The sequence below is a fragment of the Vanessa cardui genome, chromosome 11, assembly GCF_905220365.1.
Source record: "Vanessa cardui chromosome 11, ilVanCard2.1, whole genome shotgun sequence".
Taxonomy (NCBI): Eukaryota; Metazoa; Arthropoda; class Insecta; order Lepidoptera; family Nymphalidae; genus Vanessa; species Vanessa cardui.
In genome coordinates this window covers 7,074,646-7,095,946 of record NC_061133.1, presented here as the reverse complement: position 1 = coordinate 7,095,946, position 21,301 = coordinate 7,074,646, and the positions used below count along the sequence as shown (strand labels likewise).

The window sequence follows — 21,301 nt, the reverse complement described above, 5'->3', positions numbered from 1 at the left end:
CGACGTAATTTTCCAAACGCTGCCCAACCCAGCTGAATTCTTCTATTCACCTCGTCCTCGAGGTTGTTTCTACCTAATCGCAAAGTCTGCCCATGGTAGATATATTTTTGAACAACTTCGAGGGCGGTACCGTGTATCGCAATCGGTTCCGGTAGAACATGTTCATTGAACATGACCTTCGTTTTATCCAAGTTCATCCGTAGGCCGATACGCATAGAAGAATCAGCAAGCGTCTGCAAATCTTAAGTGAGAGATGTATTCGCCATTGATGTTGATGGCATGTCCTTTCCAGTTCAGCGTCTTGAACATATCCTCCATTGAATTAGTAAACAATTTGGGGGAAATAACGTCCCATCGTCTCACACCTTGATGCAATGGTATGGGACTTGTTTGCTGATTCTGTACTTGGACGGAAAATACACCTATTTGGTTGGACTCAATGCTCGTAACAAGGTTCTTATCTTACGGGACCGTGGTAACAGTGCTGCTGACCCGCTTCGCCGAAGAAGACCAGTAGAAGGAGTCTTCGCTATGGATGTCTTCTCCTCCCGCCATAAGTGTCCCGGGGTTAAGGGTTTCTGTACCCTGAGAACTCCCTAGGTAGTGGAACTCCGCAGAGGTGAGCCTACCGTTAGGACGTCACGGTAGTATGCACAAAAGATTTCGTAACATCCTCCAAAAAGACAGAGTGGGTCGCTAACGTTGGTTTTTTAGCAGGTATACAACCCGCCCCCTACCTCATGTGGAGGAATAGTGGTATGCGTTTTTGCAGCGAAAAAAAGGGCGGCATAATAGGTATTGCACGCGGGCGACAAAACAGCTAGCGGCGGGCCTGACGTCATACGAAATATAGATCCGTTTTCGCGCGAAAATTGAAATTGACATTTTGAAATCGCATTTTTTGCCGTAAATTACAGTGTTTTAGAATTTTAATATATTTGTAGTCTATCTTATATGGAGTTTTTAAAATAAACACAAAAACAAAAATTTCGCATCTTCCCTATCGATCTTGATGGCAGGCCCAGACAGGGAATTATTTATGAGGGTTTATTAATATCAAGAAGGTTATTTAAGGAACAATTAAAATTATGTTAAAGCAACCAGGAACTAGTTTAGAACTAGTTAGAAGTGGAAATTAGAGTAGGTCACCCTAAAAGTAAGGAAAGGTTAAAAACTACGCTAAGATTGGGGTTCCATGTTTGTATATAATACATCTTTACATCTACTTTTGAGGTAATAAAAAATGTGAATACTTATAAACATTATATACATATGGACTTTGTATGATGCAATCTGTCAAAACGGAAAGTCAGTCCATCAGGAAGAAGCGATGTTGAGCACTGTTGAGAACAGACTATCGCTGCTAACTGCGGAATACACTGAATACATGACTTACATTCGGAACAACGAGATACTTTTTATTTAAACGCAGAATTATAATTTAATAATAAAACGCCTTAATCACATCTTGTTTCGTTTCTAGTTCTTTTTCAATCTCAAATGATGATTTCGACTTCAAACTTGGGGTACCGCAGATTTTTTATGTGGTTAATTTGTGTTTATAATTCGTTATTTAAAAAAAATGAATATATTTCGATTTAAGTCAATAAAAGTAGTTTTATACTACATAAACCTTTCCGCCTTGCTCTTATCTACCGATAGGTTGTAGGCCACAATTTCCGTTTATAAAATGTAACGGAAGAAGTTGGCGCTGGCGTTGGTACACACGGTTGTAAATCAAATATGTAAACTTGCGAAATCACATCTTCTTTGCACAAATTTGAATCTAAGGCTGTCCTGATTAGACTTGCTTGCTCAATATGTATATATGTTAATTATTTTACTGGAGACTTGTCACATAACGTATACATATTAAGTTTTTAATTTATTAGTTCTGCCATAATTTTTATTGGAATTGATACTGAAAATCTTCTAAAAAATATATTTATAACTTTTATCGTAAAAAAATTATAGTTATTGTTTTCTTACTAAATATAATAATTAAGCCTCGCAATCACTAATTATAACTTTTATTAGCGTATTTGGCTCTCAATATTAGACATTATAATATAAGTTAAAGATTGCTTTTTTTATTGGCATAATAATCTAATGCAATGTCTAACTAAAAATAAAACTTATAACATGCCAAGCGTTGCCGATAATTTATTAATTATGTAATACTTTCATTTAAGTTGGTGTACCCTGCAATTTCATTCGCTTTTAATTTACACTTGACGTCACAAGTATGAATTTAATATTCTTGTTAACACAGCCGGATTAGACATTTCCGGTCCACTAATCTTCCACTTCTCAGAGTTCCTCTAATCTTTTGTTAACTTCCTGAAATATCTTTTGTCCATCTCAATGCAATTTATTCATAATTACGATGTTTCTTCCACTGTTTAACTAGAGTCTGTTATTAGTCATCTCAAAAAACAGATATATTTGGCTTCAAAAAATTCCCATTTTTTGCCGGTTTTAAGGACTCTTTGCCATGCGGGCGAAGATAAGTGGATATTCTGACACGGTTGTTAAGTTATACAGTAGTGAGTACATAACATTTTTATTCGTGCAAGTAAACAGAGTGAAAGTATTTGGATGTAATAGATTCAGGCTGACTAAAACTGTTAATGGCTCATGAATGATGGTAAAAAATGTTTCGGCACATTTTAAATGTGTTAGGTTAGATTAGAAAGAAGTAGTACAACTGCCTATGCGTAAATCACATCAACTGTATACCAGGGGACTATGTATAATATGTAGGGAGACCAGTAATAATCAGTTTATATATTGTAAATAGTAACTAAACAGGAGTAACAACTCATAAGTAATTTATTTAAAGTTCTTCTAAACAACATTATAGAAAAAATCTAAACTAATATTATTAATGTGAAAGTAACTCTATCTGTCTGTCTATTACTGTTTCAACAACAACAGCCTGTAAATTCCCACTGCTGGACTAAAGGCCTCCTCTCCCTTTAAGGAGAAGGTTTGGAACATCACGCTGTTCCAATGCGGGTTGGTGGAATACACATGTGGCAGAATTTATATGAAATTTGTCACATGCAGGTTTCCTCACGATGTTTTCCTTCACCGCTGAGCACGAGATGAATTATAAAGACAAATTAAGCACATGAATCAGCGGTGCTTGCCTGGGCTTGAACCCGCAATCATCGGTTAAGATGCACGTGTTCTAACCACTAGGCCATCTCTGCTGCATCATTACTGTTTCACGACCAAACCAATGAACCCAATTTGGTGAAGCAAATTTGAACGCCAAGGAAGGACCATATTTTTTGCCTAACACAAGACAACCAGCCCTAAAACGGGATCGAAGCCACGGGCGTCCAGTATTTAATAAATACGTTATGAATAATAATGTATTATCAAATTTACATTTTTTTTAACATTTACTAGAAGTACCTAAAAATATATAATCTTCTCGCGCGTCTACCAAATCAATACCATAAAATTTTAATCACATAGCGATGTTTATCAATGCTTTATATAGTAGTTTATTCGTCTTCTTTATCGGTATTAATATTTTCCTTACGATTGCTCCTCGAAGCAATTGATTGAAGATTATTTTGTACTTTTATTAGATATAGAATATATTATTTCTTCAATATTCTATAAGTAGTTGATGTTTTTTTTAAATAAAACTTTACAATTATACAAATGTTATTTGAAACTATTTGCGCATATGGAAAAATAATGAATCTTATCAATAATGCGCAAGTTTTACACACGAAGGGGCGTTGATAGAACGTACATTCCTCGATGAGTCACGGCGTTTAGACAGTTTAGTATCAATAATGCGCAGGCACATCTATAAAACCGTTATGTATGTTCCTTAACACTTCAATGTGTGACTACCCGACATAACATAACATAATTATTTGATCCGTGTCACCAGTTCACGAAATATTGTCAACAGTTAAGGCAAGGTTTACCGTGTCTGTAAGGTGATCTCGTTGGTAGGTAGCTAACGCAGCAGTGAGAGACGCGCTTTGGAGCGCACCGCTTGCGCCCATAGATGACGCAGAAATCGTTTTAAAAAATACAACTTTGTTATTATTCACTGTGATAAAAAAATGGTGCCAAAGTACTGAATATCCGTAGACAATCCTGTTTCGACGACTAGTTTTTTTTTTTCGAGTGAAAGGACCAGTCGCAACAAACTTCTTCGCCGTGTTTATGTAAGTTAGTGGAAATATACTTTATACCTATTATTTCATACCCGTTGCTTGTGACTAATTAATTATTTTCGTATAGGTGCTTTATGATCAGTAAAGTAAATGTTAAAAATTTTAAATTAACGTTTGGTAACTTGTAGTATTTAATACTTAAATAATGAATACTTTCGTAATGCTTTTTTATATATATTAATAACAACAAATACAATATATCTTTATTTTTATCAGTCATTATAACAAAGATATTGTTATCAAGGTCATCTATTAGATGCGAATATACATTTATAATTCTAATGCATTGTAGATAATTATAATACTCGAAGCTCTTGCTAAACAATTGGGACTTAACATGATTCTATGTAAGGGGAATTTTCTCAAGTGTGTTTTAATCTTTTCAACAATATACACAACTGATATCGCTATTGTTAGTAAGGAAAACATTACATACGATTTGATTGTAGCATGAGCGTCCATTGCTGCTTTCCACTGTACCGAAATCGTTCTTGACCTACTTCTACTTCAATGTAATTCTGTACGACGCTATCGTCTCTTAATCCGTCTTAAAGCGATAAGAAGACAATACCAGATTAATTCGTTGAAGGAAGTGTTTGATATACAAACGAATTTGCTATCAAAACAACTTGGATTCGATGCTATTGCAAAAGACAGATCTTTTTTTTATTAAAAACGCTTTTTGCGTAATGTACACTTTATACAATTGTTCAGATTTGATTTACCTTGAGTTATGTACTTTTATTTAGTATTTTGTAGAATATCTGTTGAAATATTATTTCATTATATAAAAAAAATGACTAAACTACAATCCAAATTGTCGGCTCATTTTAATAAATGATAAGGGGAAAAGTTATGTCAACTTTATATAATGATTATTATCTTAAAAATAGCGATATTACTATATTTTTGACAACCTATGCGGCAGACTGGTTTGGAGTTAATATCAATATCACACATCAATCACAAACACTATCACTCCCAAACATACATTGACACTCCTTTATAATTTTAAAGTGAGGAAATTTGTAAAACAAAAAACAAATAAGTTCCAAAATAAAGCTAATCATTGTAGGCAAATACTTATATACAACAAACAAATTTATATTTAATTGTTTATCTACTTATATTGTTCATTTACTAACGTATTGGTTAAGAGTTAAAACGTGTCTAATATTTTAAAATTATTGAGGGACTTTTTATTGATTTCAATAAAAAATAAATTAATGGTGAAATTCTTTGCTTAATTTTTTTGCTTTCAATTCGCAGTGTATAGATAAATGTGTGTGCTATAGATAAAAACTTGATGCTGTAATATTATCCAACAATAACAGTCAACCAGAATAGTTCATCTGTTGTCGAGTCGTAACAGAAGTTAAATACTATTGTCTATGTTTGTTTACATTTAGATAACGCACTCTATCTAACTCCACAGTATAGATTACACCGATTCATGTCACAATAAACGATTATTGTAATATATCAATAAATCTTAAATCTCTATGAAATCTAAACAAGATATCAGATTTATATCGGTCTGTTAGTAAAGACATTACATTCGAATATAGAATTGATTTTTTTTACTAGTCTTGGGTGTGGTATCTTTTGAAACGTGTCTTTTGCTTGTTTAGTTACAAATACAATTTTCGTTGGTTATATGATGTATTAAATATGACATACAATGAAATTAACAACGTTTAAATATAATTAAGTGACAAGAAAATAAATTGTTCTTAAAATTCTGGTAAAATAACAAAAAATAAATGTTTTTTTAAACAGTATACGTATAAAAGAAAGAGACAGAGAGAATAAGAAAGAGATGGATATAGAGTAGATATAGAATATAGAGTATACTCAAAGAACTTCGAAAAATAGAACTTTTTTTCGTAAAAGATCTTCGTTTTGTCGAATTGGTTGCAAATTTTAATGTCAGATTTACAAATATGTACTTTAATAAAAGTTTTTTCAATATCATGTAAATTTTTCAAAACATGTACTTTTATTACGAAGAGGTAGAAAGACTGGCAAATAGGCGCCCAAAGTCATTGACACTGTGAGAAATATTAATCATCCATTACATCAGCAATGCGCCACTAATCTTGGTAACTAATTTGTAACGTCCCTTGTGCCTGCAGCTACTCTTGCTCACTGACCATTAAATCAGAACAAAATAATAATACAATATGTAATATTATATGACAGTAAATCGCAGTATTATTGAGAGAATGGTACCCACGTTAGTACCACTTGCATAAAGCCACATCACGATGAGAATATATTTTCATTTATATATTACAAACGTGTAGATAATATTTTGCCTTCACAATTGTTATTATCAATATGAACTAGACAATGAATAACTGAGGTCCTTAGCTCGAATAAGTCATTTACATTAAAATTGTGAACAAAGCTGTTATTAGGAAATTAGATATTAATTGATAACAAAATGTTATCAGGCGTGATAATCATTTGATACTTTTAAAATAATCGAATCGATCGGCTGTATAGTAGTTGAAGTTGTAACGGGGTCGGCATGATCATCGAATAAATTGAAAACATTTATTGTGTAGACTACAATCAAAATGTTAATAGCAAATTTATGTCTGCCTATAGAATGCTTCACAAACAATCCGTTGGATTCTGATGATTGAGTTGAGTTTTATTCTAGCAATGGGGTAAAGATAAAAACTTTTATGGAAATCAATTACAAAACAAGCAGCTAGAATAATAGTTGTGCTCGCGACTTCGAGCGCGATTAAATTTAACAAAAAAATATTTTTGTAGCCTAAGTTACTCCTTATTGAATCAGCTAGGTAAATGTGCCTGATGCAGGTAATAAGGAATAATTTAGGCTACCACAATAACTATCTATGTGTGCTTGAAAGTACCTTCAAAATCGGTCCAGCCGTTCCAAAGATTAACCGGAACAAACAGATAGATAGACAAAATTGTAAAAAAAATACATTACATTTATACATATCATACATTTAGCAAAACGCGGTAATTTTAATAATACAAACAGACACTCCAATTTTGTTATATGTTTCATTAGTACCACAGTTACGAAATAGTCAAAGACACGTACTTCCGTAACGCGTACTAAAAATAACAAATAGGTGCGATTCACAGCAAAGGACATTCCAAGGATGTCATGGAACGCGCATACCAAGCAACGCTCGCATGCTTTCTCTGAGAAGATATAAGAATAACACGAATTTTATACATTGTGTGTTTTTCTACGTAAACTGAAAACAGCTCTTAGGGTTCCTTTGTATTGTATTATTTTAAATATTAAAGTAAAAATATACACCATTGAAATAGGTTGCATTGCATATGTTATCAACGTTAACATGTTTTTTTTTTTAAGTTTTTGAGCACATCATTAACGAGGAAACAGGAATTTGACACTAGATTGAAACAAGTAGTAATAATGCCAATCGATTTTAAAACGGCTGTTTGTGCAATATATTATGGATAAGTTATAAAATTGTCATTTAAGACTACACTGTACTATTCTTAAATACCTACCACCATACAAATACACTGTGTAGCAAGAAAACGTATATAAAATCAATATTATTTAATTATTATTTATTAAAATAATAACCAATCGCTTATAACAACACACACATAATTTTTTTTTTATAATTTATTTATTTATTTTCAGACAATAATAGTCCATATTTGTTAGTATACAATTTAACTTATTCTATGTTAGTATTACATAATTAATATTTATTTATTTATTATTATTAATTTCTCAGAACATGTAGTTCAGTGAATCTCCTGTACAAGTCTGAGTACATAGCAATCATAGTATCAATAAATTGTTATTGCTATTCGGGCCAGATATTCTCTGTGTTAACCGGAATTTTTAAGTTAAACGTATACGTTTAACTTAAAAATTCACTCTCTTGCGATAGCTAACATGTAAAATCCAAAGTCATTGATCCAAATCCGACTTATTATTGGAGCAGGAGTGCACTGTATATTCATAATATTTTCTACGCAATTGTTTTAGAGTCCTTGATGGTCATCGTGGTCGAAATTAGTCACCATCAGCAGTACGTGATGGAATGCTTGATATTAAGATAATAGATTGTATTATGATAAATTAAAGCGAAGATGTAAGACTGGTTTTTCGTTATGAAATATAATAGGTAGTATTTCCCAATATATAATTAGATAGATATAATTTTCCATGCTTTTATATGAGGATATTATATTATAATACAATTTTATATTTTATTGATCAGTAAATTTGGGATCTATGTAAACACATACGGTCATTGACAGTTGGAAAGGTGATTATGACTCCAATGACTCATTAAAGGTTTGAAGGGTACGCGAAGCGCTATATATACACTTGCAAAACATCGAATACAAATATGTATAAAACTTTCAATATACAACAGACTGAGATAAACGCAACAAAACCTCTGTCTGTGTGTTTATACAATTGTTCCGGCGATCTGCTGAAAGCGAATAGTATTAAAAATCATCATAAAACGTATTTACTACACGTTTTAATGACTATCAGTTAAAAAATGTCGGATTCTTTTAATTTCAAACCGATATACTGACATCCAAATTTATAGTTAAGTATTTAAAATTCTACACATAATTTTACATATATTTACATCAAGGAATGTTAAGATATATTACATTATATACTAGTAAAAAACCAGCTTCACTTAACAGTGGTAATAATGTTATTATCTTTTGTTCAAACTAAAACAGACGTGAAGGCATCGTGCGTCATGTAACTGTTATTTATTTTTTAATTTGTCACGTAGTCTGAAACTACTTGTTCATTGTCATATAACTGACATATGTACCTGGTACATATTAATACATAATATTATTGTAGAAGAGAAATGTAAATTTGTGATCACAATTTGTCAACAATACATATTTATATGGAAATATTGTATGTATGTCTTTACCAAAGAGAAATCTAAACACAGGGTACAAGAAACATCTTCAAAAAACCTGCTCGTCGAATGATCGTTTACGCCCAGGAAAAGGGCAGCACAGGTGCAAACATTTTCTTAAGGAAAATTGAAGAACTGTGTCACAATATAACCAAATAAAATATGTTGTGCTTTTTTGCTTGGCTTATTTATTCTATATTCTACTTCGGATTTCAAATTTTTTGTTGTTATGTCGGAGAAAATTAAATTTCTATAAAAGTATATTAATGTTATAGTTAAAAATAATAAGGAATCAGATTTCAGCTTCGACTTTTCAAAACATTTGCCCTATTTTTTTCAATATTTATTGACAAATCGGATTGAGTATGTGATATAATTGGAATACAAAATTCCAAACCTTTTTTATCAAAATAATTTTACAAAAATAAATTTTAATTTAAAACTTTATTAATATGGGGCGGTACGAGGTGATTAAAAGCGTTTTCCAATCTCTGAAAATATCAATCAGATAACAAGTCGCTACCAGTAATATTCTTATGACTGGTAGTCTTCGAGCCGATAACGATCTTCTGCTTAATCGATTCACATATTTATCAAAAAATCTTAATTGTTGTACGTCACATTTGACTTCATTTCCGAGAATTGTTTTTGTTGCATATCATGTGTTTTCTTTTAAGTTATTTTTAATATGCAGGTATCTTGTCTCTTGATATATATTGATGATTAATAAAGATCTTGTTGCTGTCAGTTACTGAAAGATATTTAAATAATTCTCATTAGAATTCTGAGGAAGTGGACTGTGTTCTGCCCTTGGTGTATGGAAACATATTAAATTGGCCCTGTGCCCAGTACCTCTGCGATAGCGTCAACTGTCATTCCATAGGCCACAGGAGAAAAATGAAAATATTACACTAATTGTAAACGTAGCTCTAGCCTCCACGGTACTATGGCAAAGGATGTCATCTTTAATTTTATAATTATTAAAACCGAAACTATTTTACATTATTATAATATATAAAATAAATTTTTAATTAAATCTTTAAAAAAAAACTTTAGGTTTTATTTTATATGGCATAATATTTTAGACTTGCACCAATACGTATATTTCTTTTTACAAAAGTTTATTATGTGACAAGAATTAAATAAAATGATTGCGAGCGATTGAAGAAATTCGATCTACCGGAATTACACAATTTAGACAGATAGCCAGCTTTTAAATTCAGAACACACATAATTAGTTTGAACGCCGGACACTAGACGATCTCCGAGTCGAATGTTCTGTAATGCGTTTTAGAGAGGTGATTGTAAATAATAGAATGGGTTCTTTACATTTTACTTCCTTATTAAGTAACTTAAATTATACATAGAAAAAATACTCGATCAACTTTAAAATGAGAACGCTTCATGTAATACTTTATACAACTTATAAATACATTATATTTTCATTATTCGGTTTCGTTTTGTTTGAATACAAGCTATTCCCTTGACCTGGTACGCGTGAAATATGAAGTGTTTTATTGAGCATCATTAACAATAAATAATAACGTTGTACAACATTATACAAATAAATTGAACGCATATTTATTATATGAGAATTACAAGACAAATTAAAATAGAAAAAGGCTTACAACAAACAACAACAGCCTGTAAATTCCCACAGCTGGGCTAAAGGCCTCCTCTCCCTTTGAGGAGAATGTTTGAAACATATTCTACCACGCTGTTCCAATGCGGGTTGGTGGAAGAAGAAAAAAAAAAGGCTTATTTTAAACTTATTATATGTTACTAAGTATGTATTTGTTCTAATCTACTCCTTTTTTACTTCAGATCGAGGTGTACGAAGACGAAGGGAGACTTGAGTTACTTTATGCGATTGATGGTTATTTATCAACACTTGTAGCAATATTACAACAAAATGGATGAAATCAAAAGTTCGAGTTGGACAGAAGGTAACGGTAAGGTATCTGTTATATAAGAATAATGTTAAAGATATTTTTATTTGTTGGTTGGGATTTGTGCTAGTCGAGTGGGTAGGTACCAGCAAATCATCAGATATTATACCCCCAAATAGCTCTACTTGAAAGGACGAGTGTGCCAGTTTAACTATTGGCACATTAACATTTCAGTTCCTTAAGTTGGTGGTGCACTAATTGGTGTTGAATGATTGAAATTAATTGCGGTGCCAATATCACTTACCATCAGGTGGCCCATTTCAAAGCCCACCTGCATACCGGAACAAAAAAGATTGGTGTTTATTTTTATTATATTGGGGAATATTCCAATATAGATATGCACCTAATGGTGCAAATTAAATGCACCCAGACCAACAATTAAAATGAATAAGAATTGCTCTACAAACATAAGTTTCCTCATCATTTACTTTTTTCCATTTTAGATCTGTTCAAACCGACGGAAGAACCCAGCATATCGATGATAGCCGAAGAAGTCCCGACTCTAACCGTGGCCACTATTCTTGGAGTTACCATTGTCATACTCATCGCTATAGTTGTAGTTTTCGTTTTAGGAGTTCTTATTGACTGGCGACAGCAGTAAGTTTTCATTTAAATACATCAAAATGTGGATTACGTTACATTTTCTTTCGCCGTTTTTTTTATTAGAGCCATATCAGTTTTAAAGTTTTTCATTTTCTTTAATATGTAATTATGTAAGTAAATATATAAAATACTTTGTTTTCCTATACGTGCATTACAATATAAAAATTGTAACAATTTTCAGGCGATTACTTAGTAAGAAGATGGGGGAAGTGAAACGAATGAAAAATCATAAAAGAGTCAACACACACCCTGATGCAGACGTGGTCAGCATAGCGAACAACATGGAGGAAGAGGGCATTAGTACGCCACCAGCGGAAGTCCTCAAGCACATACCATAGACCAATAAAATTATCAACTATATATTTCAATCACCAAAAGTCTCAAATGTATGCCTAAGAGTGTAAAGCTCCAGTTTTATCGTAATTTATAATACAGCTTAATTTGAACACACATTTAAGCCGAATTTCTACTAACTATTTTTGATAAATCAATATCAATATTTGTGTCGTGATTTATAATAATTATAGTCTAATAGAATTATTGGGAAATTTATGATCACCGATTAATTGTTTTTGTTATTGATTGATGATAATTGTTTTGACACTTCTGCTGAACTATTTTACATGAAAGGAAGAATTAAAGCTTTTATCTTTGTATTGAAACGATTAAACGTACGGACTTAAATATACGATTTAGAGGTCTGAAAGTCACGGGACAACAAAATTTCTAATGTAATTCCCTACAAAAACTTCTTAATTTAATTCTTTTTTTAGTCGATTATTTGAATAATTAAATACAAATGAAATTCTTTTTACTCTTTATACATCTTTTATACCATTCTTATATTACTGTGTAATGTATGTAAAATATCCATTCCATCTTTATTTTTATCTATGCCTCCAAATAACAAAAGCAGTCTGTAAATTTCCCGCTGCTGGGCTGAGGCCTCCTCTATTGAGGAGAATGTTTGGAACATATTGTGTATATATGTAATATGTATCTATTGTGTGATTGTATGGCCATAGTGTTGAAATTCTCCAAATCCGGCCCTTTTGATTACGTACACTGTAAATGAAAAGTATAATTTGATTTCATCTAAGAACTGAAAGGTATACTTTACACGTTACCAAGTTACACTTATTTTAAAAGATGCATTAGACCAATATTGTCGCATTGTTTTTTATGTAATTAGTAAGAAAAAAAACTTATATTTCACCAAAAACGTTTCCTTCCAAAAGTTTACTTTAAGTATAGTAATAAGCAATTTATTTGATTAAAGTATTTTACACTGATTTTATGTATTGTGATATTATTTAGTTTGACTATAATATGGAGATTGATGTAATAGAAAAATGTTATTTAAAATGTTTTAAGACATAGATATATATTTTGTTAGAGATGTCCAGTTATTTTAATTGACTACCAGGAATGAATTTTAAAATAAATACTATTGTAATAGTTTGTATTAAGATTTAATTTAAGATAATTTCACTATAATATGAAGTTTGATGTAATAGATAAATTTAATATTTTATAAAATGTAAGAGATAAGGATGTATTATTTGTTTTTTTACCCAAATTTGACAGCATAATTTCCAAAGCATGAGTCTACTGAGTGAAGTAAAAATGAATATCTTAATAAACTTTTATAATTTATATGGATTTAAAAAGTTAAAAGATATATTATGAAAATAACAGTAGATACCAATTTAGGATTAATATGGAAATGTTACAACGACTTATTTATGCAACATGGATTGTTTAATATTCAATATACAACTCATAAATATATACATAGTAGAAAGTAAAGTAAAAGCCTGTACCACTATTGGGCTAAGGCCTCCCCTCCTCAACTCTAATATGTATTTGAATACACACAATGGCACAATTTAATCCAACGCATAGAGGTTTAATATAAATAAGAATAAATATGTTATACAAATATCGATTACGTAAAAAGGTTTGATGTCATGACAACGAGTTTGGTCGTTATCAATAACAAGACATGAACATACCGTACATACGTAACATTTTTTATATTGCCCTTATAGATATATATTCTGCGTAATAAAATGGTTTAGTTTAAGTATTCAGATAATAAGATCTGAGATGGCCCAGTGCTTAGAACGCGTGCATCTTAACCGATGATTGCGGGTTCAAACCCAGGCAAGCACCACTATATATATGTGCTCAATTTGTGTTTATAATTCATCTCGTGCTCGGCGGTGAAGAAAAACATCGTGAGGAAACCTGCATGTGTCTAATTTCATCGAAATTATGCCACATGTACATTCCACCAACCCGAATTGGAACAGTGTGGTGGAATATGTTCCAAGCCCTCTTATTAATGGAAGAGGAGGCTTATGCCAGAAGTAGGAAATTTACAGTATTAGTAGTAGTAGTATTTATTTAAATTTACATTTAATAATTTTGTTACTTTATATTAATTATTTTCTTTTATTCAGATAAGTCAAGTATTTTGATTCTGGAAATAATTATTCCATTGTGAGTAAAAAAACCCACTAGTAGTGAATCTGTGAATACACAATGTTCACAGTAATAATCGTGATAGGTAATTCATTATGCTATTAGGCGTTAAATATATGTATGTTCAACGTAAAAAAATAATTGCAATGCATAACGCGTCCATATTACTTACATAAAACAAAGCTCGAATGATTACCTGGAATGTAGTTATTCTTGATTGGAAATATTACACAAATTATTGTTATCTTATTATGCAGTTTTTTGCCAATTATTTAATGCAGATAATTATTTAATTGTTTAATTAATGTAAATCGCATAAAATAGCGTTTTTATTCATTCATAATTCAAATTAAATACTAGTGAAAGTATGGCGTAAAAACAAAGTCTTGCTAATAAAAAGCTAAAATAATTATTATCTTAATTAACATTATAAAACATCAAATATTATTTTTTATATTACAAAGTATCACAAAACGATGCATTTTTTATATTAATTTTATAGAAATTATAAGCCGATAAGATGGGTAACTTATTATTCTAGAATCATTGCAATTATATAAGTATATGCAAATTCGAAAGATATGTCCCACGCACCTGTATCTTTATAATAAATCTGATATCAGAAAGTTGTACGTTGCGATAAAATAATAATGATTTTTCAAATAATTTCTTAGTGTGACCAAAAATGTCATAGCTCCTACTCCTTCTTAGATCTGTTTTTTTTTGTTTGAAGGACTTTTTTTTGTTTTCGGAATGTTCATTAGTATTGGCGAGTGGTAGAACACTGCCTTATGTTGGGAGCTTACTAAAGGGCTGGAAGGGTGACCTAAGGGCGCCTTCAGTGGGGCCCGCCCGGCTTTGAATGAGGCATAGACAATTTTACTACATTTTTAATAACATCACTGTTACATTATTTATAAATCAAATTAGCATATTATTGCAGATGTTACAAGATAAAATGTCTTAATTGCTTTTGTTTTGACAATGCATTTTGATTTTGTTATTCTTGTTTCTACCTTTTAATGACGTACACTATATTTCTTGATAATGAATCCCATAAAGATTGTACAAAGTTATCGTCTCATGACAGGGTTATATTTATCATAAAATAAACTGTTCAATTTGTACAACTGATAAAAGATTAAAATTATTTTAAACATTTCTAAAAAAAGCAGTTTATTTGAAGCATGAAGCGAAAGCATTGCATAAGTTGAAGTAATTATTATGTAAATTTATGACATGAATTGTGTCGTTTTTTGTTTGCATTCTTTGAAGGTTTTTACTACACTTACTATGTATTATAAATCTTTATATATAAACTAATAAGAGTAAATTTATTAAACGCATATTATTATATTTTATATTTGTCGCAACAAAGGTAGAAGGAATTCGGCTAACCGCTTTGTCTGGACACTTCGCTTCGACAAGTAATTTTATTAAAAATACAAATAATTAAAACCGCATATTTTAAAAAATCAATAAATAAGTTGCCAGAAAGATAATAAATAAAAAAAGTATTATATAAAAAGACATAAATATAATACAGGGAGAATTTGAATGTGTTCGTGATTATGTAAATGTATGTATGTATGTATGTATGTATGTATGTATGTATATGACGAAAGAGTAGACCACTCAGGGCTACCAATGTAGTAGTCAACACGTTCTTTCAAGTGATGCGTACACTCTTTCTAGTAACGTGTAAGTTGAATAATAACATTGCAACCAGATACAAGTAATAATCGGCACAATGGCGATCGATAAATTAATCAAGTATTGATTAGATAAATAATGGTGATTTGATTTTGTGAATACTTAAACAGTACTGTTTTAATTATCGAGGAATCCAGTGCACTTGTGTTTTTAATTGTTTTCAAATACGTATACATAACAATTATTTTGAACGTTGTTTTAATATGGCATAAGTGATATTGTTTTCCTTTATTATATCATCATTTTACACTTCATTCGGATTATATAAAGCAATTTGATATGGGAAATGCAAAGTCCAAGAAAGTCCAAAAGGAACCCGATAAGTTTTTTGAGCGAGAGCGATGGAAACAGCAAAAAATAGAAGAGAAAAAGAAGAAGAATATACAAAACAAAAGGTCGGCAGTTAAGGAAAGGCCCATCAGTTCCTCGGTTACATTGTCGCCTCCTGTGCCCGGGCCTGGCCCGGCACCGTCTCCGGCGCACGTTCGCTCCTACGACGAAGAGGCCCTGGATCGTATGCGGTATCAGCTCAATAACGACTGCGATGCATTCTTGTTAAATAACATTCTTTTGTCGGTGCAGTTTTTTGAAAATTACGAGCGGTGAGTTTACTTTGTTTTTAAATATATTCCAATAATAACTACGCATTTAGTAATTTTATTAAATATTCTTTGAAATGATGACGTTCTCGGTGAGTAATGGTTTTCTACAAATTATTATTTTTAGGACAATATAACTATGATGAAATGTAGGGGGTTAATTGGTCATTTAAGTGATATATATGTCTTATACCTATATAAATAAATAAATATAATGCAAATACAGTCAAAGTATAACCGCGTGGAACAGAAATGCTTGCAACATAGAAGCTTTCTCTGATCAATTTAATTAAAATAAAAAAATATAATAGTATAAATATATGTATAAGTATATAAATATAGACAAATTGGTTATAAAATATAGTTCTACAATTTTATGGTTTTTGCAATAAATATGAAAGATTTATTCCATTAAATTTAATTTGTAAATATTTTAAAAGTGTTTAGAGTTATTATTAAAGTGCATATTCCAGCAATTATACGTAATCTCTAAAATAAGGACACAGCTCAAAAGGTTAGCGCGAGATCGGGTTAGTCATGTTTTTCTCTGGGACGGGAATCAGTTTTTCGGTTCAATGTATAGTAATATTGTATCCGGTCAGCAGATTTTACATTAAGATATAATTTTTAAATCTATCATGATATTTCAAGCAAAGATATTTTGTTTTCCTTAGATAAAATAACTACAAAAATATACTTTTTAGGCTTAAAAATCGTATGAAAAAATGTCCTTTCGTGATTATAAGCCTAATTTATCTATTGAAATAAAAACTAGAGTTTGTACAGATTTTAATCCTAATAGTAGTAGAAGTATCCTTTAGGTTAATTTGATCCATTGTTCTATGAATTCATATATGTATTTAAAATATCTATTATAATATATTTAAGATTCTAAAGAATAGGGGCTGTTGAATGTTCTAGAAATTAGAGACCTTTTTTTTCTCGCTGGAAATACGCATTATGCGCTTCCCCCACATAATGGAAAGTGGGGGGTGGGGGGTTGTGGGACTCCCGGGAGCAATAGATGCCAAGTGCGCCTAAGTACGCCGGGTTTACCCACAAAAAAACCAGCGGTACCCTCTCCGTCTTTCGGCGGGCGCCACGGGATCACTTATGCTTGCTACCGTGACGTAAAAGTTAGAGACCTAAGAAACTATTACGAAATATTATTTAAATTATTAATTAATTTATATTATTAAAGATAATGTAGGATTTCATTTTTTTGCTAAAAATATTTTCTAGATAACTTCTAAAGAAAAAATACACGGAAATTTATTTACATACTTTACAAAATTTCAATTTGCCGCAATTAGGAAACATGAATTATTTTGTATTATTAAAAATTACATTTGGATCAGTTTCAGGCAATGTCAAAATATTTCTTTAATTTTGGAATACATTTGATTTTCTATTGCGATTATTAAAGCTATCAATTAGGAAAGCAATACCTCAGACTAGAAAAAACTGGCGAAGATTCTGGGCGTCATATTTAAATTTAAAACGACTGGAAGGGTTTTTAGTCTATTGTTGAGTGATCAATATCATCTTTAAGGTCGTTATTATAAATTAATTATCTTTTAGTAATCAAACGTTTCATGACATTTGATTAATATTACACAATTTATTTTTTAAATTATCCTGGAACGTTATGTCAAAAATGCATTCCATTTTTGAGTATTTGCGTAAAGACTTTATGAGGTATATACATTATACCGTGGATTTAAATAACTATAGCACTAAAAGCTAGCCGTATCTATGATATGATTTCCAATTGATAATTGATGATTTCAATTTAATATCACCTATTCTACAATTAATTCTGACATAGTCATTTTTATTAGTCACAGTTTTTAGAAATTTCTTTTGTCACATTATTGTTTACCTACATTATAAGATATCCAATGATTACTTAGAGGATATTACAAATACTTTAGCGCCGATGCGTACAGTTAATTGGAAAAAAGTTATAAGCTTAATGATATGTACTGTTTTATGTATATGTGATTATGTGATTATATTTTTATCAGTGTATAAAGACTCGAATAATTGCGAAAATTGATCAGACACCTCCGATAACTGTTTCAAGCAATCCAGGGCTTTGAAAAGAATCATTCCGACAAATAATTAAAACAATTATGCGGATATGATATTGAAATAAAGGCATTAAATAGCGATAACAGCTCAAGAACATATTTCAGATATTGTTATCACATACTTTGCTAGCGGTGATTTCTTTATGATTTAATAAATCACGTAGCACCGGCTTATAAACATATTTGTTGACGTCACAGAGTACTGTGGAATGCATATTTTCTTAGTGAATAATTTTATTAGAATAGGATGCATCATTGCGAATATAGTATATACTAAGAAGTAACTTCGAGTAAAGTATAGGATTAATTTGGAAGACCTATTTTGAACATAGAGTAAATATAAATTGTTATTTATTTTACTTTTAGGGAGGTTCACGATATAAAAAACAACCCCATTAGCGAGCATCAGCATACAATGGATGAGGCGATGGTACGGCGACATAAGCATGTATTTTTCGCAGACAGAATACAAGAATGTGTACAAGAGCATGTATATTACCAAAGACGGCGAGATCAAACGGAGCCCCTCATCGCTCCGAGACTTTTTATAATTTATGATAACGTAGAAGCAAGCGAGCCTGGCGATACATCTGATTACTGCGCAGTCCTCGATGCGCCATTTTATAAACTTCGCATAGAGGATTGTAAGGAACCAGGTATTTACTAAAAAAGAACTATATACATACTTTAGTATAAAATTTACCATAATAAGTATAATTTTTTAACTTTATTTTTTTCAGGATATGTAAAACTAAAAAAATTGGAAGTTTTAGAAAGCACTCTTTCCAAAGAAACTGAGTCAAATATTGTACCCCAGATGAATTCTGATGACAGCATATATACGGATTCCGAGAAAGAATCAAATGCGTCAGATGATCCTCCATATTCAGAAAAAAGTGTAGATGTTTTGCGAAAAATAAAAAAAAGATTGTCTGATCTGAAGAACGAAGAAAATAATAAAAACAAGACCATCGAATTGAATGCTAAAAATATAAAGTCGAGTTTTGGTGATGTTTATACAACAGATATGCCACCAAATTTTAATAACCAAGAAGTTTCTTTTAATATTGAAGAAAAAGGATATATTGATGACCGCGACGTTAAACCAAGAAAATCTATTTTAAAAAATAGCAGGCGTTTTAGTGGACCTACCAAAGAGATATTAAACAAAACATTACTTGGTGATACGCGGCACATTTCTTTAGAAAACATAACATCTGAAGATACAGAGACTTCCGGCTATCGATCGAATACAAGCAGTCGTCAAACAGAATCGAGTGAAACAGAATCAGATTATGGCTATGCAACAATTACTGAATCAACAACACCTAAGAAGGTTGAGCTCACCTTACAAACGAATTACACATCAACATCAGGAGTTTTACCAGATGAAAGTTGGATAGCTGTCAATGTTAAGGCCGTTGATTGGAGCGATGATGAGGACGACGATACAGAATCAAAAGAATCATTAAATCGAAGTTTATATGAAACCAACCATTACCTAAGTTCAATTATTTTCATGAACGATTTTGTTGACAACTTCATACTTAATTTAGGATCTGGTTTAGGTTTTTCACAAGATACGATAAAAAATGCTCTAACGCAAGGAGCGAGTATATATTGTAACGCGGTGAATAACGGTTCGAGTATTAGTTATGAGGTTTTTCCTGCTTTAATAGCTGCTTGGCCTAATGCCGCTAATCAATGGATTATACGGGAGCGAAGAATAATACAAAATCCAAGGACTAACTTCAGCTACCAATGGCCGACAAGATACATGGTAAGCAAAGCCATTGGTTTTGGCTGCTTGCTAGTTCCGTTAGGATTTAGACCAAAACGTGGAATAAACCCTGACCAAAGAATACAGTGGCGTATCATATTTCCTGCAGCGGAACGTTACTTAGAAAGCTGTTTAGCTCATTCTCATATGCGATGTTACTTGTTTGCCTTGACTCTCCATAAAACTTTTATGGAGCATGAAACATCTAAAATAGGCATAGATGCAAGTCATATCAAGAACCATCTGTTTTGGCAATGTGAAGAAAATTACGCAAGGTGGCCGGAAGATCGACTCGGAGAGTCATTACGTTTATTTTTGCGAAGTTTTTATGTTCACTTTGGTCAGTCACGTTTTCCAAATTATTTTATTGAAAATTGTAATGAGTTTAAGTGCATTCCGAAGCCGATGCTGTTAAAGCTTCAGAGAAAGTTGGCGGATATTCTTGAAGCCCCAGTTATGCATTTACTACATGCAATTGAAAAAATTAAATATACGAAGAAAGACTTTTATCCAACATTTAATTGTCACAGGCTTTATGAAATATTAACGTGTAAGAATCCATTACGTATTTTAAATCCACACTTACCTATTGTTGTGCCTAATTACGACGAAAGTACAGACAGCGACGATGAACAAATAAGTAATATTTGGGACAAAGCAAAAGCTCACGACAAACACTATCAATGGAAGAAGGAGAGGCAACGTCAAATGAAAGAACGAAGACGTGCTAATGTAGCAAATAAAAAACAGAAGACGACTGTGAAAGTAGAAAAAGATATCAATAAAAATGTAAGTACAATTCAAATTATAAATTTTCATCAACATAATCATCGTACCAAATCAAGTAAAATCCCGTAAATATCCTGCTCAGGTCATAAGTCCAAAGTTCTCATGTTATGTTTAACCGAAAGTAATTCATGCAACACGAGATAAAT

General features: G+C 31.4%; 2 protein-coding genes across 3 annotated transcripts in view; both read left to right on the top strand.

Moving 5' to 3' along the window:
* Positions 1 to 3,844: 3,844 nt before the first annotated feature.
* LOC124533709 lies at positions 3,845 to 13,252 on the top strand. 2 transcript variants are annotated; one of them, XM_047109160.1, is made up of 4 exons: positions 3,845 to 4,199; positions 10,967 to 11,088; positions 11,535 to 11,688; positions 11,876 to 13,252. In XM_047109160.1, exons 2-4 carry the CDS (start codon positions 11,055 to 11,057, stop codon positions 12,030 to 12,032), a joined length of 345 nt encoding a protein of 114 aa, XP_046965116.1. In that variant the 5' UTR covers positions 3,845 to 4,199; positions 10,967 to 11,054; the 3' UTR covers positions 12,033 to 13,252. The 2 variants fall into 2 exon arrangements, with proteins under 2 accessions (XP_046965116.1, XP_046965115.1); XM_047109159.1 differs by having other exon boundaries at positions 3,860 to 4,199; positions 10,967 to 11,094.
* Positions 13,253 to 15,835: 2,583 nt separating this feature from the next.
* LOC124533799 overlaps positions 15,836 to 21,301 on the top strand; it is a 7,193-nt gene continuing 1,727 nt past the window's right edge. Inside the window, exons 1-3 of the mRNA XM_047109316.1 lie at positions 15,836 to 16,496; positions 18,953 to 19,242; positions 19,327 to 21,155. Of these exons, the coding sequence (XP_046965272.1) occupies positions 16,174 to 16,496; positions 18,953 to 19,242; positions 19,327 to 21,155 (2,442 nt within the window). The 5' untranslated portion in view covers positions 15,836 to 16,173. The remainder of the gene's footprint in view (positions 16,497 to 18,952; positions 19,243 to 19,326; positions 21,156 to 21,301) is intronic.